Source organism: Danaus plexippus, chromosome 30, assembly GCF_018135715.1.
Source record: "Danaus plexippus chromosome 30, MEX_DaPlex, whole genome shotgun sequence".
NCBI lineage: Eukaryota > Metazoa > Arthropoda > Insecta > Lepidoptera > Nymphalidae > Danaus > Danaus plexippus.
The window spans coordinates 2,991,633-3,016,719 of record NC_083557.1 but is presented as its reverse complement, the minus strand read 5'-3'; the positions used below and the strand labels follow the sequence as shown (position 1 = coordinate 3,016,719).

General features: G+C 30.7%; 1 protein-coding gene across 3 annotated transcripts in view; it reads left to right on the top strand.

Moving 5' to 3' along the window:
- LOC116776524 (scavenger receptor class B member 1) overlaps positions 1-25,087 on the top strand; it is a 54,077-nt gene continuing 28,990 nt past the window's right edge. The window contains exons 1-3 of one of the 3 annotated variants that reach the window (XM_061525585.1): positions 3-164; positions 328-368; positions 24,851-24,974. In XM_061525585.1, the coding sequence (XP_061381569.1) occupies positions 24,857-24,974 (118 nt within the window). In that variant the 5' untranslated portion in view covers positions 3-164; positions 328-368; positions 24,851-24,856. Of the gene's footprint in view, positions 165-327; positions 374-24,850; positions 24,975-25,087 lie in introns of those variants that run through there. The other 2 variants (XM_061525584.1, XM_061525586.1) reach the window with 2 other exon arrangements.

Below are 25,087 nucleotides of genomic sequence, written 5' to 3'. Positions count from 1 at the left end.
CTTCACACTGGCTGCAGTCGGGCACTCCGGCCCGAAACGATACGACGTGTGCTTGTGAAAAAAATAAAAAAAGTTGCCGCGCTTTTTTGACAGTGACAGTTATTTTGGTGGCTTTCTTTGGAAATGTGACAGTTTGTGTATTTTATTTTTGCAACGAATTTGAGGTAGGTTATGACTTATGTCATTCAGCTTTCACTCTCGAATCCGGGCCAGTGGGGCACTTGAAAGTGATAATGGTCCGGAGGCTGTACATTTAAATAGAGGCCAAGTTCATATATTTAATAATTAATAAACATAAACGTTTGGATAATCGTATGAAAATTGCAGTTGCCTTGAGCTGTTGGAAAACTAGAGAATTGAATATTCAAGTAAGGTGCATTATCATTTGTTTTATATATGAATAGTTATAAAATTTTCATTTTTATAACTTATAAATATATTCAAAGTTTTCTCATATATACACCGACTGTGTACGAGATAAGTTTATAAGAAATTATGTAACTATTGACTCACATTCACAAAATTATTTATGCAACATTTATGGAATGATGGCGCACTGTCAAAGACATTAATATAATATTCATAGTTTTATTTAATAGAATTAAAATAATAAAAAAACGTTACTTATAAGACTAGTTTATCATTGTTAGTTATTAAACTAATCCGATGGTAGAAATATCATTATAAATTTCACGATAAAAATGTCCTTTCTCTTATAATAGCCAACGTACGTATTTCACAAAAATCTCAAAACGAAAGCAGAAACTCAAAGAAATTGAACGCGGCACCGGTTTTTGAAAGTAAATACATTCTTTATAATAAACGGATTCTTCATTATACTGTATTAAACTTAATTAGTTGAAAATTCTTAAAAATACTAATTATAAGGCAAATTTTTTTAACGGTTTACCTTCAACTAACCTTTTTTATTTTTACTTATCGTCTACGATGTGATTACAAATTTAAAAATTATAATTAAATCATTTAAAACAAGTTAAGGATAAGCAAAAGGATTAACAAAATTATTAAATGTCATTCTGGTTAGTGAGTTTAATTTTACAAACTAGTCTTGCGAAAACAGTGAACTCCTGTCTTGACAAACATACACACAGAAGTAATACATTATATATATATATATATATATATATATATATATATATATATTAATTTAATGATAATTCAGATGTTTGTAACTTTGACATTCTAGGAGAATATTACATTAAAAACAAATAAAATTGATACAGTTATGAGAAAATTTAATTATTTATAACAATATATATATACACCTTCAATGTGAGCAGATAAAATTTAACTTTGCTTTATAAATATATATAATTTATCTATAAATCGCCTGTAAGTTTGTTTATAAACAATTTCTTCTGTGATCCGAATCTTTTTGTCATTTTTGATTTTCCATAACAGACATAGGTTCAGTGAAAGGGACCGCTTCTTTGCGGCGTTCATAAATACGTGTAGCGATCGCATATAATTACTCTATTCAGAGAAAATGATCTCATTAAACATAAATTGCTTTCTGTTCTACATTAAAGGCCGTAACACCATATATATATATATATATAAAGTATGAAAAAGGTTTAAAATCGTTTACAATTTGAATACTCAGGCTTGTATTTGATTTTTCCTGAAGGCTTCAAAATAACTTAAGTATACACATTGTACGTAACAATATTCGCTAGTTATTCTAAATCCATTTATTTGTCATATTCTATATTCACGCAATCGTCATTGTATGCGCTAGCTTTATACTTATCTGTATTATAGATTAAAATTAACTTAGTTTATTAAATGACAACATAAAAATTCATTAAAATATGAAAAACTATTTCTTATAATGTTCCAGTAATTGTCTTGATGCTGTACTTTCCCATGGCAGCGTTTTGCTGACAAAATAGATAACTATTTTATTCTTTAAATATGATGTTTTTGTTCAAAACCATAAAAAATAAATCAGATAATATCATTAATTACATTAAAAATTAATTTGTATATAACATAAAAAATCTCTAATAAATATCTAATATATATATATATATATAATTAAAACGTAAAATTCTTAGAGTATACATTTTTCAAGAGATATATGTTTTTAAAGCCGCCATTATTTCTTCCCATATTTTCTTAAATCTACAAACCGAATCCAGTCTGTAAAAAAACACACTTAATTGATATAATTATTAAATAATTACATTGGCATCAAAAATATTACCGTTGATTGGTGAAAGTTAACTTATTCCGTGATAAAAAAAAAAAACACGCAGACTTTCAGTTTAAACGTTTTATCAAAATTAATACAAAAAAATACATAAATAGTGGTGAGATTAATATAATTTGATTTTCTACATACACGTGTGAGAAAATATATATATTTTTTAACCAAAAAATGCAGAAAATACGTTAAATAACGTTAAATAACGTTATAGGAGTCTCTAAGAGTTTAATTAAAATGTTACATTAGACCAACTTCGCTAAAGATCGTTATTTGTGATATAAATTTGTCTTAAAAATATTTATTATTTGAAATCTGTCTTAATATAACATGTAAAATTTGCTTCACTAACTCTGCTTTAGATCATAGCAAACACAAACTCGAAAAACTATATTTAATATCTCCAATACATTTTCATGAAAGTACTGTAGATTTTAAATTCCCTATATTTCATGCTTATGCCCTATTTAAAATAAAAAAATATCATATTTTTAGGTTAAATATATCTCTAATCAAATGTTAACACAATAAAATAACCGTCAATAAGATTGACCTTCAATCTATTACTTATACCTAAGTAAACAGCCGTCATATTTTGACAAAATTTTGACACTTGGACATTTTTTCTCTATATTCCGATGAGATTGTTTTTATGTTTAATAATCTCTGATTTTTTTTTATATATATATTTTTACGAAATGACGACATTTTCCTCTAACAAAGGACGGACAAAAAATACATTAGCAATTTACTTATTTATGGAATTTGACAAGACAATAATTATTGCGTCCTGACACACAGCTCACGAGGCATCCGTCGGTCAAATGTCAAATGCGGCCGTAAACATGTATTCTGTTATACGCTGAAAATTTTCACTGTAGGATAATTTTTTGAGTATTAAAATTAAATTTTTTCTTCCAAATTCCATTACGAGATTAAACATTTACAAATTCTAGTTTACGTGGACGTTATATGTATTGTTGCGACATTCTCGTTGAATGTCCGTCGAGTATAGTGTTGTGTGAACGAAAGTTATCGTTGAAACTCGAAGTATCTATAAATAATGATAAGCACAGTGAATACAGAATACATATTATAATATATATACATTAATTGTTACAACTGGGACGACGTCTTGAAATAAGTGGCATTTATTTGAATTCTTATGTCAGCGTAAGTTAATATCGTAGTTATTGTCCAAGTTACTATATAATTTTAATAAACTATTGATTTTTTTAATAAGTCCTAATCTAACCGCAATCCTATATCCACATACTTCAAGACAAAGTGTTAATTTTCTCACATTATCAACTTACAAAAAAATATGACGTAAAATTTACTATATTTTACTATGATATTGAAACAGCATATTACAAGTCTCTGTTCACTGGTTTACTCGGATTCCGTTAAAAAAATATTTCAAGCTGATAAACTAACCGAACGTATAAATAAATAGATATAATCTATTGATATTATCTTTTAACATAACTTAAAAACTTCGATTTTTTTTATTTTTCAAATACACGTTACATCTGACTCGCGCTTGTCATTCGTTTTCATTATAAACAAAATCGTACGAACTTAACTTTATTTATAACACAAATCGTTATGGAAAATTTCATCTAAATTATCTTTTAGTTTTGATAATAAGAGAATTAATGTAACATCTATTAGTGTTGTATTATATTACTTTAATAGTAATTCCTATATTATTAAACCGTACAAATTATCTACGAATCAGACTGTAACATTGGCGAGTTGTATTTAGACCAACAACTTGTTGCGTTAAAGTGTTGTAACAACTTTAAGGATTTGTACGCCAGCGGTTCAATGTTTGTTTTTAGTTCCTTCTAAACTCGAAAATTACGTTTAAAATATAAAATTTATGTATTTTTTCACATTAAATATAAAATATTCGTTTTATTTATATGTAAGTTACATTGTTGTCAAGTGCTATTGCAATCCTTTCAATGTTTATTATTTTAATGTTAGGATTAAACCTTAAAAAGTATAAAGGCTTGCACATAACTAGGAACGCTTTATTTAGACGTTTTATTAACATTTTTTCTCAATAAAAATATGTATAACACTTAAAATGTGTTGTTAATAATGTAAATAAAAAGAAATGTTAAAAAAAAAATTACGTAAAACAAGCTATGAGTGAAATTGTTATCAAATCTTTAGTTTTATATAAAATACGCATGAAACAAACATACACAAGGGTCGAATACAGAATCAAATTACCCTTATAAAGGCTAACATATCATATATATATATATAAATTTCCGTTCGTTGTGTTGCCATATATGATATACAAAGTCTTTTGCAATAATTTGTCGGCCATTTTAAATGACATCCGTCTCGTTATATTTAGTTTATAAGAATTAGTTATAATTATTATATTTACGTTAGTTTCAATACAATGTTAACTTCGTGTTTTGTTGTTAAAAATTCTTATAACTTAAATCATTGCTTAGTTTCATATCAACAAACGAAAGTCGGTCTTATAAAAATGTTAGTGCCTTTATTTAATATATACGTCATAAATATAATTTTAATTATAAAAAAAAGGGATAATTTTTTAGACCACAGATAAGTAATTTCTCGTGATGTTTGTCTCGTCTATGAATTACTCTGTTTAAATTAGCATTTCTCAAACTATTCAGCGACATTTGTTCTAGAAGCCTCCCATAGACATAGACATTTTAAATTCTCATCATTAAGAGTTCATAGCAACTTGTTTAAAGTTGCTAATATTTTATCTCTGCGATAAGAAAACTGAGAAAAATTGCATTAATTTACAAAATATTAACATAAAATGATTATAAAATGTTTTAATTCATTATATTTTTTGTTTGTTTTTGTAACGTCTCCTTTCCATTATAATTTTATTTTTAAAACCTTACAAGTTTAGTCGCAATTGATTGATTTAGTTGAATTACTGAATCGTTCAAGGATGTAGAGCATTTTCTGGAATAAATTTTACGTTCTTTTAACTTCATATATATTTTTTTTATCCTCCAGTTGATTATTTTTTTTAATCATAACATAGTAGAACAATTTTCGTACAACCAAATACATTTAGTATAAATACTCTATTCTCATTTCTTGGGTTGAATTCTCGCTATTTTGTGTGACTATGATTACATCTAAAACAAGCGTTGCATCACTTACATACGAACCGTTTGCCGTTTCACACTCAATAATTCACGTTAACAGTAAAATAAAAATAAAAATTGTAACGCTCTGTATGTGGAAGGAACGCAAAGGAGCAATGTAATATGAATAACGAAAATACATGAACACTTTTTACTACGATTAAATTAGTTGAAAGAAAGTCTATCATAATCGGTACAGCTTATTTCGTGTGAAGTATAATTAAGTCAAGATTATGGAATCATCAAACTAAATTAATATAAATAAAATAATCGATATCAACAGGCATAGAAACTGATTGATTGAGATACTGTAATGAGATCTAAGACTCGCGAGTATTCATTTAAATGAAACTAATATATTTTCGGATAAACTACGCGGATTTTATTATTTTAAAACTACATAATCCCGACGTTTCGGTTACTTTTCAGCAACCGTGATGACGGACAGACGAGATGTTGCTATATATATATTACTTAGAAACACATTTTTTATTGTTTTCCCGTAGACGTGATTTCAAATAAGTCACAATAAAATCGTACGTAATCATAATAGCTAAATAAATATACTGACATGAATACTCTTACGGTTAATACAGTTTTCATTATTTAAAAGTAATTATTTGACTATCGGCGGATCGAAACGAGACGTCACTGATCATCGTATTGGAACGGAGCCTCGTTTTGAATGTCGAGAATACTTTAAAGACTTAATAGAAACGTGATATAAAATAAAATAAATATATTAACTAAACGTAATAAAAAAGACTGAATGCTAAAGTTTGTACAGTCTTTTTAACAATAGTTTTAATTCAAAAATTTTATAGTACATTACAGATAAATAATAATATATTTCTAAGTACGAAAATATGAAATTTTTACATCAAAACTCTTGAATATAGGATATTGTAGTAGTGACTTCAACGTTTTATCTATTCATTGATTCTTGAATTCCTTGAACAAATATAATGCGAGTGTCCTAATTAGTTTGTATATTATAAAACAAAATACGAGATTTTTGCTTAGATGTGCTGTATTGGCTAACCTTAAAAATAATCATGAAAGGGAAACTTGTAGAGCATGAACTAGTTAAATGTATGTAAGAAAAGTTAATACGTTCAATATATATATCAACAAAAAAAATAACTGTTCGATTTAATTAAAAAAAAAAAAAAATCAAAATCGATTTTTATCACAAATCGATTTTTATATCTTTAACATTTATCACATAAGAATATTTCGCAGAAGCGTTATGCGCGGTCGACCTAATTATACCGACAATAAAAAATCGAGATCAAATCTCAATTTGTACGTCGCTCGACAATTGTTATGAATGTGCGTTTGCGACGCACGATCACGGGAACGCTGTTAAAAATTTTATACGTTAATTTTTTTTTTTAATAAAACTAATTGATTTATAATGAGATCTAAGATTTTCGCGAGTTTTATTCATTTGAATGAAACTAGTATATTTTCGGATGTACTACGCGGATTCTATTATTTTAAAACTACATAATCCCGACGTTTCGACATCTCGTCTGCCCGTGATCACGGTTGCTGAAAAGTAACCGTGATCACGGTTGCTGAAAAGTAACCGTGATCACGGTTGCTGAAAAGTAACCGAAACGTCGGGATTATGTAGTTTTAAAATAATAAAATCCGCGTAGTAAATCCGAAAAATATAAGTTTCATTTAAATGATTGATTTATTATTTTAATGTATCCGGATATCACCAATTGTATATCAACTAACTGTCATTTGGTTAAGTTTATATAAAATTATGACTTTGTATATATAGGGTTTTCCATTAAGGGCGCTTGATCGTGCAGAACTTCCATCGTAGCGTGTGCTGTGTGGCACGTAGCGCCGTCCTGTTGAAACCACATGTTGTCCAGATCCATATTCTCGATTTCAGGCCAAAAGAAGTTGGTTATCATCGACCGGTATCGCTCACCATTGACGGTGACGGCCACACCATTATCGTTTTCGAAAAAATACGGACCAATCACGCCTCCGGCCCAAAATCCGCACCAAACAGTCACTTTCTGCGGGTGCATTGCCACTTGGTGAACCTCGTGTGGATTGGTCTCGTCCCAAATACGGCAATTTTGCTTGTTGATATAGCCATTCATCAAAAAATGCGCCTCGTCGCTGAAGATGATTTTTTTGCCAAAATCGGCGTCAACTTCCAACTGCTCTAATGCCCAGTCAGCGAACACACGGCGCTGTCTATGGTCATTAACCTTGAGCTCTTGGGTCAGCTGGATCTTGTACGGGTGCAGGCTCAAGTCACAACGCAAAATTCGCCAAGTTGTCGTCTGCGAAAGGCCGAGTTCCTGTGCGCGACGCGGAATTGACTGCCGCGGGTTTTCGAGGACACTGTCGCGCACAGCGGCGATATTCTCGGCAGATCTCGCGTTACGTTGACGCACGGGAACCGGCTGATTGTTAACTGACCCGGTTGACTCGAATTTGTCCACCAATCGACGGATAGTCGACTCGGCAGGACGATCATCGCGACCGTAAAACGGGCGAAGTGCGCGGAACGTTGCTCGAACTGAAGACCCATTTTCATAAAACAATTTTATGATTTGCACGTGCTGCTCGACACTGTAACCTGCCATGGTGGTTTGGGAGGACGGAATGAATATAACACACTGCATTTGACAGCTGTCACTCAAACAACATGGCCGCAATCAGCTGTCAAAGTTCAAGCGTCCCTATTGGAAAACCCCTTACCTAGTAGTGACAGTCAAGTTGCTTTTAAAAACTAACAACATAGGAATTCCGACTCAATAATATATTGAACAAAAAACAATATTTATCTCAAATATATAAATAACTTTAAATTATAACTGGCAATTATATATTATTTGAATCTTGAGTTGAAAGTATTTAAATTTCTTTAAATTTTCCTTTCAAAATTATTGTCAGCAAATCATTCTTTCATTGTACATATGAATGAGCTTGCAGATTCGCGCCATGAAAGTTCTGTAATACGTAATATCATTACAATAATTTGAATATAATGTTGTAAGATCGTATTAACTGCTTACTACTAGTTTATTACGTTGGTACGGTACGTTAGCAGTTATTCATTCAGATTTAAACGCGACGGACCCGGCACCTGCACGGTGAATCCATGGAATGATGAGAAGTTTTGCCTTTTAACGTATGTTATTAATGAGAAACGTGAAACGCTTCGTGTGTAGTGACGAAAGAAACTTGTGTTAAACATACAGATATTATATTAAAAATAGTTTAAACATAAGAAATATTCAGCGTATATTATCCGATATTATCCGTTGATTTTAAAATCTAGTTACAATCATGTGTAACTCGTTCTCCGCTGCTGTTGATGTGCTTTGTTTTGTTAATTTAAATATTGATTATATATATATTTTAATAAATGAACGTAAGATACAATTGGGCCTTGATCTATCATTGACTTGGGGCAAAGCGAGGGCTCTGAAAAAATATCAACAAAATTATACTAAACGAGATAATGTATGACAAGTCGTGTGTTGCAACACTAGGTCATAGGTCTTGAAATTAGAGTCAAGCGTTGGCACGTGACCTTAAAATTTGAGGTCAAAAATAAGTTCACTACAGTATTTCAATGTTACCAAACCAGAAGCTACCAATCTTAATGGATACGGCATTATCGAATCTAAATGCCGTATCAGAAATATTCAAGAATCAAATAAAAATACAATTTTTATCTTAATATATATAAACAAGATGTCTGTCAACTAGACAACGTATTAATGTAAAACTCGTATTGAAACAGGAACAAGTAATGTTAACTATAAGCCTTTGTAAATTATCATTCCTTGAGACGTTTTCAATAACACGAATAACTTTATTTAAAGTAAAAAAATATCTTTAATTTCAAACTTTCCCGTATAACAGACTTAACTTATATTATATATTGTCTTTAAAACATCTATATCCATTTGATTTATTAATTTTTTTTTTATGATACGAAATAATATGCCCAACTGACATACCTTAATCTCGTCTACGCATGATCACGGTTGCTGTAAACGGGAGACAGATTTAAAATTAACACAAACCTCGTAATGTTTGAGAAAAACGTAGTGTCTATCAAATGTGTGCTCACGGAAATCTTTGATGACATTAACTGATATTATTTTGTATTCTACTTTAGCGTGAAGGAATTTTATTAAGAAAGAAGTAAACGTGTAATAATTTAATTAATTCTTTTATTTTTCATCGGAACTATTAACTGATTTTCCTTATATTTTATTAAATGCTAGTTTTTTTTAGTTAAATGTTATAATCTAGTCCAGCTATGTAAATACTGGGTCAAGTGCAGGTGACCTGGACTTGTAACACTAATTATATCTTAATTGAGGCGCCTTGGATTATGTTGTCTGTGTAATTAAATGTCTATGTCGTATCGCATTAAGACAACAACAGAGTTAATTTGAATTTTTAATTTATATAATAGTGGGTTAAAAATTAAACAAAACTAACTGGATTTGAACCTGCAACAAGAAGTGTATAGTTATAGTCGCTTAGCCAGTTAAACTATCGTACTTTACTCGATGTCACTCAAAGTATCAAAGTATCAACTCGTCTTAAGCGACAACTTACAAAGCTGATATCTAGTTGGATTTAAGCGCTCCTTGATAAATGATCCACTCATTAATAAAATAATTTAAACCAGTATTTATTTCATACTAACGGAAAATAAACAAATTTATACATTTGCGATATTCTTTTATTCGAGAGACTTGTTTCTTAAAAATAGAATATGTTAGACAGATTGCATACGTTCAGAAACTTGTCTGCTGGAATAAAAAATTACGGAAAAATACTAAAATTATAAAACGAAGTTACGATACCACAAAAAAACATGAAAAACCAATTAGGCAAAATTAACTCAGTTTATTATTATAATAAAATACTAAATAGTTATTATATCCTACAAAATCTTACAAATAGATTTCTATGTCATTTGTTAAAAGGTCGTATAATAATAAAAAATCTGTACACCAATAACTTTTAGTAAAAAATTATTATAATTTAAATGAAACTAATATTTTCGAATTACTACGCGTTATTTAATTACTTTTAATAACTACATACTCCCGACGTTTCGGTCAGACGAGATGAGAATTAATATTATAATTTTATTATTAAAGACAGGAAATATATTTGAATTATTAATAAAAAATAAACAAATGTATGAATAAGTTTTAAAAGTCAAATAAACAAGAAAATCTTTTAGTCAGATTCTTCAGAAGTAGTCTTTAATGGCTGCGTTTCGACCGATGAATGAGAGGCGGTTGCCCCTTCCCTTTTCCCTCTCTTTCTCACTTTTTCCTCCTCCTCTTCTCTAATCCAGGTTGGCAACGCATCAAACCAAAACCAAAACCAAAAATATGTTGTGGATGTCCATGGGCGACGGTACTACCTCCATCAGGTAGGCCGTCTGCTCCGTTGCCCCCATATATATATATATATATCATTAAGACTCAATGCTGAGATCTAAGATTTTCGTGAGTATTCATTTAAGATTCAATGCTCTTTCCACAATCTATTATTTGATGACATTTATAATACAAATCATGTTTTAGTGTATATAATAATTATATCAAAAATGTCAATGTATTTTATGTTTTAATAAAATGGCATGAGAAAACTTCAAATATCGGAACAAAGTTTGTGAGAATTAAACATTTTTGATAACAATGACATCAGACATGTAACCATTGTGTCGTGTAAGAAAAAAATAATATAAAATGCAATGTAGACACGAATAGGACTTAAACCGTTTGGTAAATGACGTCCTAGTTTGCATAGCAAGCTACCTTAATGAGAAACATATTTGTATTTTTCCCTATGTATAATTTTCCAGATCCGCATACAAAAAGCTATACTTAACTCGCAAATAAATTCCTTTCTTGCTCTCGTTTTTAAAGTTTAATATTGTGAAATGTAAAATAAGTTGAATTGACTCTAACATAGAAATATATTAGAGTTCCGAGTTAATAACTGGCAGTTACAAGTTAACAGATGATACACTGATAAGTTATCCCACAAATTCTTAGCTACGGTTACGTATCTTTACGTAATTCACCTACTGACATACACACGTTTCCTTATATTACGTAGTTAGATATTCATTGCGATATTTGTCTTTGAACCGAGCATCAGGTTCTGTTGAACCGAGCAGGTGATGTTAATTGGTAATTTTTTTTATGAGAATATATTAGCGATAGAAAAATTTAATTTAAGAAAAAAATATTGAGTTGTCGAAAGATGCAAATATTATTACTAATGTGTTTTTAATTTAAATTTTCTTGTAGTCTATATTTCTAAAATATAATGGACGTTGTAAGTTATTATTTTTTTTTATTTTTTTATTTTCTTTTAAAGCAAATATCTTAATAGTTCAGTGTGGGTGCTGGGTCACTTGAGTGGCAGGGAGAGGAGCTTAAACAGTGCCTGGGACTTCCGACCCAGGTGTAGGTTTAAGGGCTCCTAACTAACGCGCGTTAAACTCTCTCCTCCACCGTCCAAGCTCCTCTCTACCTAATTACATTTGAAACGAACCTACCAGGGCTGCCGTCGAATTACGTTCTAAGAATGAATTGATGGTATTTCTGAACAGGTCCAAGCTTTTAGTAGGTTGTAGAGAGATTTAGCTGTTATACCTCTCGCTCCCACTTCTATCGCGAACAAATTTTTGATGAATCTATTCTTAGTGAGTTGATTAGTGAGCTTTTGAACAACGCGCTTAAAATTCGCGAATACAGAAGTTAGTCACGATGAAGCACGCACACATATATTTTAGGATTTCGTATTGTTTCTCATATGTATCCATCATTATGGTTAAATTTGGAGCCGCTTTAAGGATAGAGCAATACTGGACGTTTGACTTTATAGCCCTAATGCATTCCCTCACAAAACCCATTGATCGCCTGCTTGTGACTTAATCTTTTTGTTCTCTGGCTACCGAAAGACTAAACGCTTTACGTATGATTTCTAGAACACTATTGTAACGACGCGAGTATTGACCGCTATCCAGGTGTACCCTACATCCCCCCAGCAAATGCTTAGAAGTTCCAACTGCCTCCCCGCAGATATACCAAGTTTTTTTAGAAAATTTTGGCCATCCTACAAAATGACTCTGATTTGGGAGTATAATTTGGAAAGCATTGTGATAAAATTTCAGGAGTGCTGTTGACCAATCATCAATTAAGTGCTAATGGGATGCTAAAATCTCCTAACCACTCGTTCTGCATTTCTAAACTCCTTGAAAGGATCTTGTATACAATTAAAGTGTTGACTCCAGCTCTTTGGTATCTTTGTCTTTTAGGAGCGATGTCACGTCGTCATCATGGGGCTTCCCCAGGATATGTCTCTTGGAAACTCTTAAGTGTTTATAGAGCTCCGACGACCTTTATACTCATCCCAAAACTATTGCGATCCCTGATCAAGCTGATGAATCAGCCGATAGCGCGAGCCCGAGCCAAAACCTCAACACCTTCGTCGCTTGCATCTAACTTTGACAAAACGGTTTTATTAAATACTAACACCTGACAACTTTATGGCCTCGCCTATTTTATAACACTAGCTTTCTGTCGTGACTGCACTCTGTATTCGTGATAAACAATAACACAGTTAATTGTTATTATAACATTATATAATAAAATTAATTACTTAGTCCTTTCGTAGTAAGACTAAATTAATTTAGACAAACGATATCCAAATTTGTAATGTTAATTGAATGGCTTTCCTAAGATTATTGCAGATTATGAAGTTCAGACAATATTTAACACTATCCTGTGAAACTTTTAAGTTGCACACATAAAATTTTATTGTCTTATTTTTATAATAAACGTATCCGTAACTTTAAACTGTTGAACGGAAAGTATCCAGGTGAACTGCTATCAAGGCTCATAAATAGTACCGTATCTTTTTTCTATTTAGTGATTATATATTTAATATTAGTTTCTACAACACAAACACTCATTAATATTTATATTTTATCGTGCAGTCATATAATAAACTTTTTATGTAAAAAAAAAAACAACTTGTATCAACTATGTGCGTCCTGTTATTTGGAATTTAAATAGGGACATTTAGAATCGATTCAACTTAATGTTGTTGTCTGATTTATATACTAAATGTATTATTTTACCAAAATGTTTTTTTATTTTAATTTCGATGCTCAGATGCTTGTTTGAAAATCTAGTTGTTATAGTTTTGAAATGTCATTTTTGTCATAAAACTAAGTAAATAATGAATATTTCGTTATTCACTTTTTTTTTCATTCGAATTTACTAACATTATACAAAGCAATCGATTTGTTTAAAGTAAGTCCTTAGAAAACCATAGCTGATAGTGTTGCCATTTTTAATTTTTATTTTATGAGAAATACATGTTGTACTTATTTTATTTTTTAAGTAATGCAACCAAATATTAATATACAATTTTGTTAAATGATTTAATTATCTGTAAACAATGAAAAAAGTACGTCCTTGGATCTTTACAATTTTCTTTACGTGTGTTTCGTCTTTCGAACCCTGGAACTAGACTGGAAGCTATTTCTTCTAGATTGTTCTGCTCATTGATCTAATAAAAGACTATTAGATAATTCTATTTTGATGCAAAATTTATTTTTATTAACAATATGCAAATGCAACATTAAATCGTATCTTATTATTTATTCTTATAATACAAACATAAATAAGACAAACTACTAGTGTGCTAGATCCTGGCTATGATTTGCAGAATTTAAATATTGTTTCGTTGAAAGTGCACGTCCTTGATTCTTTGTACAGATTTCAATAAATCCAGCATCCGGGACACATCTCGTTTGCTCCAAAATATACATTCGTCCAAACTTCTTACCAACGTTAGATATTTCACCACGTATTATATAATATATTTGAAAGTTTGTTAGCGTGTTGCTAAATAAGTCAAAAACCATTGAAGCTGTTCCGATGTGATTTTGTATTTAAATTGTTATAATGAAGGTAAAATATATTTAAAAGACTGCATCAAACAGAGACTGTACTATTCTTAAAGATTCACGCAGGTTAGTTATAATTTTGGGACTCGCCCAGTCATGGGATGTGTTTATGTTATTTCTTAATCTCTTTATCTTTCTCTTTCCCCCCACTTTTTCGTGTCATTAGAGAGAAAGCTCTTGCCATTGTGTATTCTTAGAGTAACTGTAAATCCATCATAACATTTTAACTGTCCCTCAGTTTGTTTGTCCCGATGTATAAAGATAGTATTTTAGAAAGTACTAACTATCTGCAACAAGACTATGTGATTCCGTGTGTAGTCCACACGATAATTGTGCCTAAAGCCTGAGCAAAAAACGACTGTATTTTAACATTTTGCGTAGAAAAAAAGTGTTTTTTTTTATTATTATTATATCCTTTTTGTGTGATAAGTATTTTCTGCTGTTTGGGGATTTTAGTCAAGGAATAACTTGTGTAAGATAAAGAGAAAGGGGGAGTATTTAGAGCTTCTAATATTAAGGCTGTAAAATTACTTTTAACCAAATCCACTTTGAAAAGCTCTTATAAATAAGGTCTTACTGCCAAAGGTAATATCCGAAACTGTATCAATAAGTAATAAACATTTCTATTACAGGTTAAAAAAGAGCTTTATTATTATAATTTTCATGTCTTTCAGTTAAATTTATTTCAGAAGTCTCGATTAATTTAGTTAAAGACATTGGTTAACCTGTAGTAATGTTGACGAAGTTCCTAATTTTAGGCTGAGGGCAACAAAATATTTTTCGCTTATGCTTCCACCAAGCGTGTTAATTGATGCAAATACATTGAATATGACATAATTAGTTCATAAAGAATAAAGATTTTTTAAAAAAATTGTTTTTTAAAAATTTCTGTCTTCCATAACTTGATTTTTTTTGACGGAATATAAAATATGGTAGTATTAAGGAAACGTTTTTATATATGTATGATACATAAGTGGCAAATTAGTGACTTTTTGTTAGGAACATCAGTTCGAACGTCTTGTCAATTTAACTCGAAACAACAAAAAAGTTAAAAGCAGGAAACGGTTATTTTTTGTTAAAACGACAATAGTTTTTGTTGCGGTTTGCCGACGAGGTCAACGTCCTTGAGATTGGATCCCCGAAATTTTTTCAACGATAATTATGGTCTTGCGATAGATACCATAATGACATTCCTCCGTCCACGGCCAGCTCGCTTAATTTGATCTCTTTGTTACAGAAAATCTATACTTTGACGAACAGATTATAATTTGAACAGTTAGTTATATAAATTAATGAATTTTTAATATGAATGAAATAAGCAATTTTAATATCGGAGTACCAAAACTTAAGCAATAGCGTGCGCATAAAATAGGTTCGCGTTACTTACTACGCGTTCGTTCTCGACCTACATACGACATGTTTCAAAGTTTTTCATCCAAACTACTTTATTAATGTAAGCTGAAATTTTTTATCTGTGTAGTTAACGCTGAATATTAAACATTATTTAAATTAATCTATTATATCAAGCGTCAACGGCTTGTTGCTAACTGTCATTTGACATGTCAAATAGCTTCAAAATATAGATTTTTTTCTGACAAATGTTCCGTTACTTGGACTGTCAAAATTTCTAATCGTCAAAATTAAGGTAATACAATATGATTAGGGTAAATAAGTTACCTTGGATGTGAAAAACTTTGGTATTAACAAATAGTTTTGTTTAGGCTTTGCTTACTCACAGGACGAATGTCAAACCAACTTAGTCCAACCTTACACCATCACGACATACGACGCGTTCCCTTTTCTCATTCGATAACCTGTGTAAATAATATTATAAAAAAACTCGAAACGCTCACCATGTAGTTTGACGTTGCAAACTTATACTAAGCGTATCGATGCGTACACTATTGTAGGTACGTTAATTATACTCGTATTAGGAGCGTGCACTGTGATTGATTTTCACCGGTTATAATTAGTTTATTGTTTTAGTTAAATTATAAATAGTATATATATGTATGTATATATACTATACTACTGACCAGGAATCGCTCGAACATATTAATTAGTGAGATAAATAAATGTCGAAACCAAAGTTTATATGATTCATAAAAACTGTCAGTTGGTTAATAATATTAAGAAAAAATCCTAAATCCTATCCTATCCTATCCCATCTTATCCCGAATCCCTGAAATCTTACAATAATATACGAATGTGTACAGTAAATTAGTTTTTCTTTAAAATGGTTAAGATTTATTAAAAATATTTGTTAAAATGTGATAAAGATTTTGTTGTACGGAATTTTTATTGCCGAAAAACTTTTCAAGTTAAACGTAACGACATATTCCGCTGATCATTCTGAGGCCTTCGTATATTTTTTGCTTCAATAACCGCTCGATTTCTTTCGTTACATTCAACTCACCGCAAAATTACATTCTTTCACGTAAGCGATGATATATACGAGTAATATAATATATTTTTCACTAAAACCATTCGAAAAGAAGGAATATTTATAGGATGTGTGAAAAATACTGCCAAAAATAAAACAGATCTATCGGCTACCTGTTAATATGAACGTCTATGTTCCGTGACATAGAACGGACATTGATTTTTTTTCATTAAAACAAGTTACACCCGTTCCGTTATGTAACGTTCATGATATCGGTTGCATGTTACTCAAGACAACCCACATATTCTTTTATCTAGGTCTATGGTTTTAAATAAATCAACACAGTTATGTCACAGTCATAAATCAGATTGTGAATCAACGGTATATTTTTGTAACGTCTGATGATTTTGTGTATTTAAGATAGCGCCATCTATTGACAGCTAGAGTGAGTTAGAATTCGTTGACACTTACACAGTTTAAATCCAACAAATATTTAAAAAAATCCACTTATATATACATTATATATATAAGAGGTATATATAGGTATATCATGGGTTTATTTTATGAGATTTAAATAGTAATTTCATCAACTTAACCCTGAAATTTAACCAAGTGTGACAACTTAACGGTTATTTGCCACAAATTACTATCGCCTTCAGATCTACCGAGCGGCGAATTATTAGGGCCAACATATAAAAATCACTTAAAGATAACCTCCATCCGTTTACATAAGTTATAAAGAAGTTTAGAATAAAAATATTATTTTTTCTCTTCTATGTGATGCAAAATTTAATTATTTTGATTGTTGTTGTCCGAAACTTTGGTTGGGCATAAAAATTACGTCTCGACTACGTACCGGTCTGGCGTTAATGCAAAACCAACCTTATGATGTCAGCATTGAGCTTATTTCAGCTGGCAGTGACGATCTCATGACTTTCTAACATATTTTCTATGTACTTTCATTAGAAATTCCAATTTGAACACATAATTAAATATGATAAGTATTGTGATTTTGATTTTCTACTGCAACTAACTATTATTGGCCTCGCGTGTTCTCACTAATGCTTTTTTCTATACTATGGATTACGTTTATTTTAAGTCTTCTTTATTTCCAGAATATATTTATATATAATTTTATTAGAACCCAAATTAGTCATAAACGTCCATTACTGATTTTTTCTCGACGACCGCTCAAGATCCTTCAGATCGGTTCTGACAGAATCTTATCAGACTAATTAGTGATTAAATATTTTTTTATCCTAATCGATTCAAATCCTTAAAATAAAACCAAGCTGAAACTACATGATTTACGTATAATTTAATTATAAAATATACCTAAATTATAAATACACTCAAATTAATATTGAAAATAACACAAAATTATCCCTTTTTAAGGGAAAATAAACATAATAATATAATAATCTTAACAAAATAAGACAAATTAGTTACAACATATAATTTGTGAAAACATTACGTAAGTACGTAACTACTAGAAATTGCAAAATTTCTTTTAACCGACCTTAAAAAAACGTGCTAATTGTGAAAGTGATGCGTTAGGAACTATTAATACATTATCATCGTAAAAATAATATATATATATATATATAAAACTACTTCAAATGTCTGTCCGTGTCATGAGAAAGGTACTGACATCCGTCACTCTATTTCGTCACTAATGAACAATATATTGTGGGCTTGTAAAGACCTGGAATGTACCGATTATAACAAAACATAAAAAAAATAAAGGCTCTCTTACTTTTGTTATTAAAATAAATAAATTAGATTAAATTGTAACAAGAATTATTGATTAATTAATTTAATTATTTTACACAACGACGTTATAAATTAATATTTAAAAGAGCTTAATAGAAGTTGTTAAACAGGATAACATATAATTAAATTTAAATGGACAAAAAAAAAATTTCGTTTCTACCCTCAAATATGTTGAGAATATAACTGGTGTGTAATATTTGTCATATATTCCTTAATTACAACCGCACTGATTGTTTTAAATGATTAAACGAATATAAACATACAGTATAGTATAAGTCCTGGTGGCCTGGAGGTTACCGCCTCTCATGCGTGAGGGCGCGGGTTCGAAACCTGGCAAGTACCAATGTGATCTTTTGCGAGTCACATGTACTTTCTAAGAGTATTTAGACACCACTGACGGACGGTGAAGGAAAACATCGTGAGGAAACCTAGTCTTATAATCTCAAATTATAAGATTGGAAGTCGCCAACCCGTCTTGAGCAAGCGTGGTGATTAATGCTCTAACCTTCTCCATGTGAGAAGAAGCCTTGCTCAGCAGTGGGCTGTTAGGCTGATGATGATGATGATACATACAGGAAAAATAGCAGTAGCAGTTTGGGTGATTAATACTGCGTAAGTATTTTCCATGAAGATATTAAAATGTGATATGTCATAGAAGTAATTTAAATATCAATACTCTTCAATTCTATAATAATGCTTTATCATCAAAATGCCATATAGTATGTAGAGGTCACGCGAAACCCTTAGTCCTATTGCGAATCATCACGATACGGAGCGTTCAAAGTTTTATAAGAAACGCGAAACGCTTCGTGTGTAGTGAAGATGTCTGTGTTAAGCATAATTCTTGTTTCATTATAAGTATAGCATCTCACAATACCAACTAGACAAAATAAAATAAACATTGCAATACATTCCATTAACGTGAGAAAACGCACACAAACCCGCGGTATGTACTAGTATGTGTCTTTACCAAAGCAAGAAATTAGCAGAGGTGTGTGTTACTAAACATACGCCAGCTACGAAATACTAAAACATACATTAAGCAATATTTTTTTTCTATTAACTTACTGAGGTGCGGTTGTCGTTTCGTGAGAATTGATTTTGACGTTACGCCTCAATGTCAGTTACAAATAAGGAATTTTAAGATGACATTGACATTGAATTATATCGACTTAAACGATCGGTGGGCTCAACTAATAAGAATTATATTTATATATATATATATATGAATAAATTTTGTTTTTTTTTTCATTCTGATCGTCTCATAAACTGGCCTCGAATGAAGGTTCCGTTAGACTTAAATAAATTAATATTATGTTATTTACAGTTTAAGATTTTATGTCAAAAGTTAAATGAAAATTGAATTTATTATATTATAATCGTCATAACTGTAAAGCTATGATTATTAATTAATGGAAAAATCATCAGCCTTCTTAAATGCCCAAAAAGTTATTTATATCTTAAAGGTTATATTTTATCTTTCCCGGATGTAAAAACCTCTCGTCTACTTTTTCAAACTAAAGGCAAATTAGTGCGTTTTATTTCGTTATCTTCAAACCCTCATAAAACCTCTAATTACGGAGTTCAAAAACATAGATTTGCGAAATTTAAGACGACCTTATGTTTACAAACATACGTTCTGAAATCTGACATCCGCGAGCTGCCTCCTTGGATCTGAGAGATAAGTCATCAACGTTTACATAACTTATATTTAATTATAAGACCCCAAATAAATGTAAAGCAAAATATTATAGCCACAAATAACCGCCATATTCAGTCTATGATAACTTAAGTTCATAAATAGATTTAAGTAAGCCATACTAGATAAATTTAAATAATAATCTATAGCTAAAAAGGAGAAAATATTTTTCTTCTAGATTTAGTGTTGTTGAAGAGATTATTTCTCATATATAAAGACTAAATGCTTAAGTTATAGGTGTGTTACTATTCCAAATTGCTACATAAATGAAAAATTTTTTAGATTTTAAAGCAATTAAACGAGATAAAAACGAAAAAATATAGCAAAATTTTAAATATATATTATAATACATGGAACTGCTTTTAAGATGTGTTTTTTTATTTTTGATAAAAAAAAATATATTATATAATTTTTTATTAATAATTAAGTGTTGATAAAATCTAACTCACGTAGATTTAGCCTCACGAAAAGCAAAAATTCTCCTTGACCGGCTCTTAGGACAAATATTGCGGCAATCCAATACCAATATCGACCTTAAGTATATATAAATAAGAGCCACAGTTCTAGGAAGTTGTGCAACTGCAAAATTTCCAGTTAAATCATCTGACATGAAACCCAATGACAACGGTATTTTATGTTACGTGTTAAATACCATTAGAGCTGGAGATTGAAGGCAAGGGGGTGGAGGGGGAATAGGAAGGAATAGGAAGGAATAGTAGAGAATTAGAGGAAGGAGAACACAAAACGTCACACTATTGATATATCAATGCTATACATGTGCAATAATTTTGAATTAAAAACTCTTAACGCTCCGTTTAACGTGGTGTGACCCGGCAAACTTATAGTAAGGCGTAAGCATACGGATACCCAGCGCTATATCCAACCAGTTAGTAGATAAATTAGTTTTTATGTTGGACATCTATATGTAATATAATATATATATATAATTTTTTATAGTGTATCAAGAAGAGTGTCTCGGACACAAAATTCGTGATAAAAACTAAACTATTTTGTATATATTTTTTCGTTAAAGTCACAATTTTTATTTTGCAGACGGTTACTATGAACTTGATCTCTTATTTGGTTATGATTGTCTTTAATCATTTAAGTCGATCCTCATTCATTCACTGATTTTACACATTTACGAGTCACGACAAAAGCTGCCTAGGTTTTAGCTAGTTTCAAAGATCCTACTTTTTTTTGTCTACCCTACTTTTTAATCTTTACGACTATAGTCCCTCTCAAGTTCGTGAGAACTGAGTTTGCTGTAACTTTCTTTCTGGGTGATGAAGCAGCATCAGGTCGAGTTATTGGAAACTTAAGACCAAATATCGAAATTCATTTTTCCTTTATAAAATTCAAATTCTCTTATGAGCTTATTTCTTTTTGGTATCAATACATATTACTTAATAGTTTTTTCACATTTCATTCCGCAAGTGGCTATTCTATTCTGAATTTGGTTAAACCCTTCTTCTAAAAACAGTTGTTTGCATGAAGGTCTTCCTGATCTAAGGATTCTGCAGGCTTAAAACATCTTCCAGCCCCTGCCATACCTTCAAGACCTCTATCTCGCGTCTCATGATTGTTGCCTCAAAATTTTTTGGACCTCTCATCGCTTTGGAGACGTTTTCAGTTTGATAATTTTATATGGGTACCTACTATAAACTTGATACCCGTTAAGATTGTAACCGAAAATATCTGACGCGTGCAATTAATTTTATAAAAATTAATTTTGTTTTGGACATATATGTAAATTAATGATACAGTCTGTATTGACGTCATAGGGACCGGTCGTAAACATAAGTAAATCATGTAGGAAATATAGACGTAATAATTTTAGGCAACATTAATGTTAGTTAAGAAACTAGTTTGTCATTCAGGTTTCGGAGTTTTGGCACTCTTCATATATACGAGAGGAATAATTATGATCGCTTATAAAATTTCCTGATTAAGTTGTTGCTTTGAAATGACGTGGGAATTAATTTGGATTGTACTGTTTATTTATCTTAATTTTATTAAAAATGATCAGTTTATTGTTATTTGTAGAGTTGAATCATTTTCTTAGTTTATTTATTTTTTTGTTGTTGTTAAAACGCGCCATGATTTAGAAGAAATTGTGATAAGGACCTTAAATAAATGAAAAAAATGATGATGATTGAGAAATATCCGAAGTTTCTTGTCAGTTTATCTAGTATAAGCTGTATGTGTGTTCGTCACAGTTGGGAATATTCATCATTTAAATCTTGCACATCAGGTCGTTGGATATGGATCGAGATAGGATATATCTCACTCTTAGAATACGCTCATGGTTGACGGCAGAAAACGACGGATCCTCTTACAGTTAAAATCCCAAACAAACTATCATTTCAAATAAAAACAAAAGAACAAATATCTTAATTAACAAAAAAGTATACATAAGTATCAAAAATGGTTGTTAGCTATTTTTTTTTAATTTTTTATTAGAACAAATTTGCATTAAGATAATAATTTTGAATGTCAATCGATGCTATTAATATTCGAGTCCATGATCGCCTTGCAGTCCCGCCTCGGACGCACTGAACAAGCAACAAGCCGGGACCGACAAATAATAGTGTATTTTTATATGTTGCGATCCAAAATTTATCTCTTTCCTGTCTAACTTGTGCATACTCAGATAATATATCTAATGGCAATTGGTAACCTGAGCCTTTAAGCACTTATTATTAGGAACATTCTCGTACACAGATAAATTGCTCAATGTGATAGTACAACAAAGCATTTCCTCTGTTCATTCTTGGTTTCTAGAAACTTCCCTATTCTTCCCTTCATCGTGGCTACAAACTTCAGAATTCATACTTAACTTTAAGGGATCACAATCAGTGCCAATTACATATCTACAGCAAAAACCGTCCCTGGTATTGTAAATTATGCCCTGGCGTTAGTCTAAAGTGACCTACCATCAGACGGACCGTAAGCCTGTTTGCCACCGATTTTGTACAAAAAAAATTTGAAAAGAGCAAATATCAACGGTCGTTTCAAAGTCACAAGTAGAATATTGTAAATCTGCACATTAATTTATTATATATATATATATATATATATTATTTGTGGCTAAATGTAAAGTTTTTTTTTTAAATTTCCACATGTAATCATTTTAGGGAAAGCGTCTTTGAATTTGAAAGCTGTCACGCATGAGACAATTGCTTTTATGGCGTGATGTAAGCGTTTGTTAGGCACGGGAAGTAATTGAAACTAAGTCTCAATTACTTTTTAAGATATTTACCAAAACAGCATCGTTTTAACGTATGTGTGACTCGATTGGACAAAATATAAAGGTATTCTTTGCCTTGCAATATAAAACTAACGGTTTATGAACTGCTATGTTTGTATTTTAACAGGATATGTTCCGTCGTTACCATTACTTATGTTTATTAAAAAAATTCATTATTTTCTACAATATGTGTACATCAAAAATAATACCGACTGTTTTAAATACAGAAATATATTTGACTACCGGAACTACAAATTAGTTTTACCCTTCTTTTATAACCTTCTTCCGGTCTGCTCTGACAATCTTGAAACTTAAATTTATCGCTCGACTAGTTCTGCGTTTGTCATAGGAATTCTCTTCTGAATTTACATTATAATATAATGGTAGAGAGAGAGGAGCTTGGACGGTGGAGGTGAGTGTTTAACGCGCGTTAGATAGGGGCCTTAAACCTACACCTGGGTCGCAAGTCAGGGCACTGTTGAAGCTCCTCTCCCTGCATCATGGACCCGGCACCCGCGCGGTGAATCCGTGGAATGATGAGAGGGTTAATCTGGTCTCTAAATAATAATATAGTTCACTATAAATCAACAACCAAAAAAAAAACAACGGGGTTAATACCGAAAAAAAATTGTAATAAGCCACATTTAACCTGGATGTACTCAAATTTGTTTGTTTCAAAGAATCCCATAGACAAAAGCTATAAGAATGGCTAGCATGTAACAAGTCATACATTTATATAAATTAACAAATATACCAACAAACGGACATATATACTAAAAATAATATTTCTCATATTATAATTTAATAACTACCAAATATTTATGTCGGAAGCGGAAACATAAATAATGTATTGATCATAAATAAAATTTCGCCATAATATACATATATATATCATATTTTTTTTTATCGACACAGCCTTCGTATCATTGGGAATAATCAATAAATATTCTATAATTTATTCAACTTGTAGTAAACAATATAAATATCTGTGTTTATATTCACAGATCTACGAAGGTTTACCAAAGACCTGTTTATAACTTACTAGTAGTGTTAAACATCATCATGACCGACTCAGTAGTTTTTATCTGACTGTAGCACATTCATTTTTTATTGAAAGGCACGTGTTTGGTTATTTTGTATAACATATAGAATATAATTGATTTAAATTTAAATTCAAGAAGAAAAGAAAGAAGAAAAAAAGAAATAATATATTTTTTTTATATTTACCGCCATTTTTTCAAAAATATAACCCTATTAACGTCTTATTCAGAGACTACTTGGAATTTTTATGCAAAGTTCATAATAATTGGTTTATATTTCAAGGGTCTAAATCTAATAGGGCCTTTTTTCCAGATCACAATGGGTCATAAGCAGTACATGGCAGTGGGTCAGACCGCTCGTAATCGATTCTTCGGTCTCAGTCCCAAGCCTGTACCACTAAGCATGCTGATATCTCAACAGGGCAAATTAAATCATGGTGAGTATGCAACTATTACTAACTGCTTTACAATCATATGCATCACGGAGAACTTATTTCTCAAAAGCTTCAACTGGAAGACCCGTTCAGGACTATTTAAGTACACACCTATG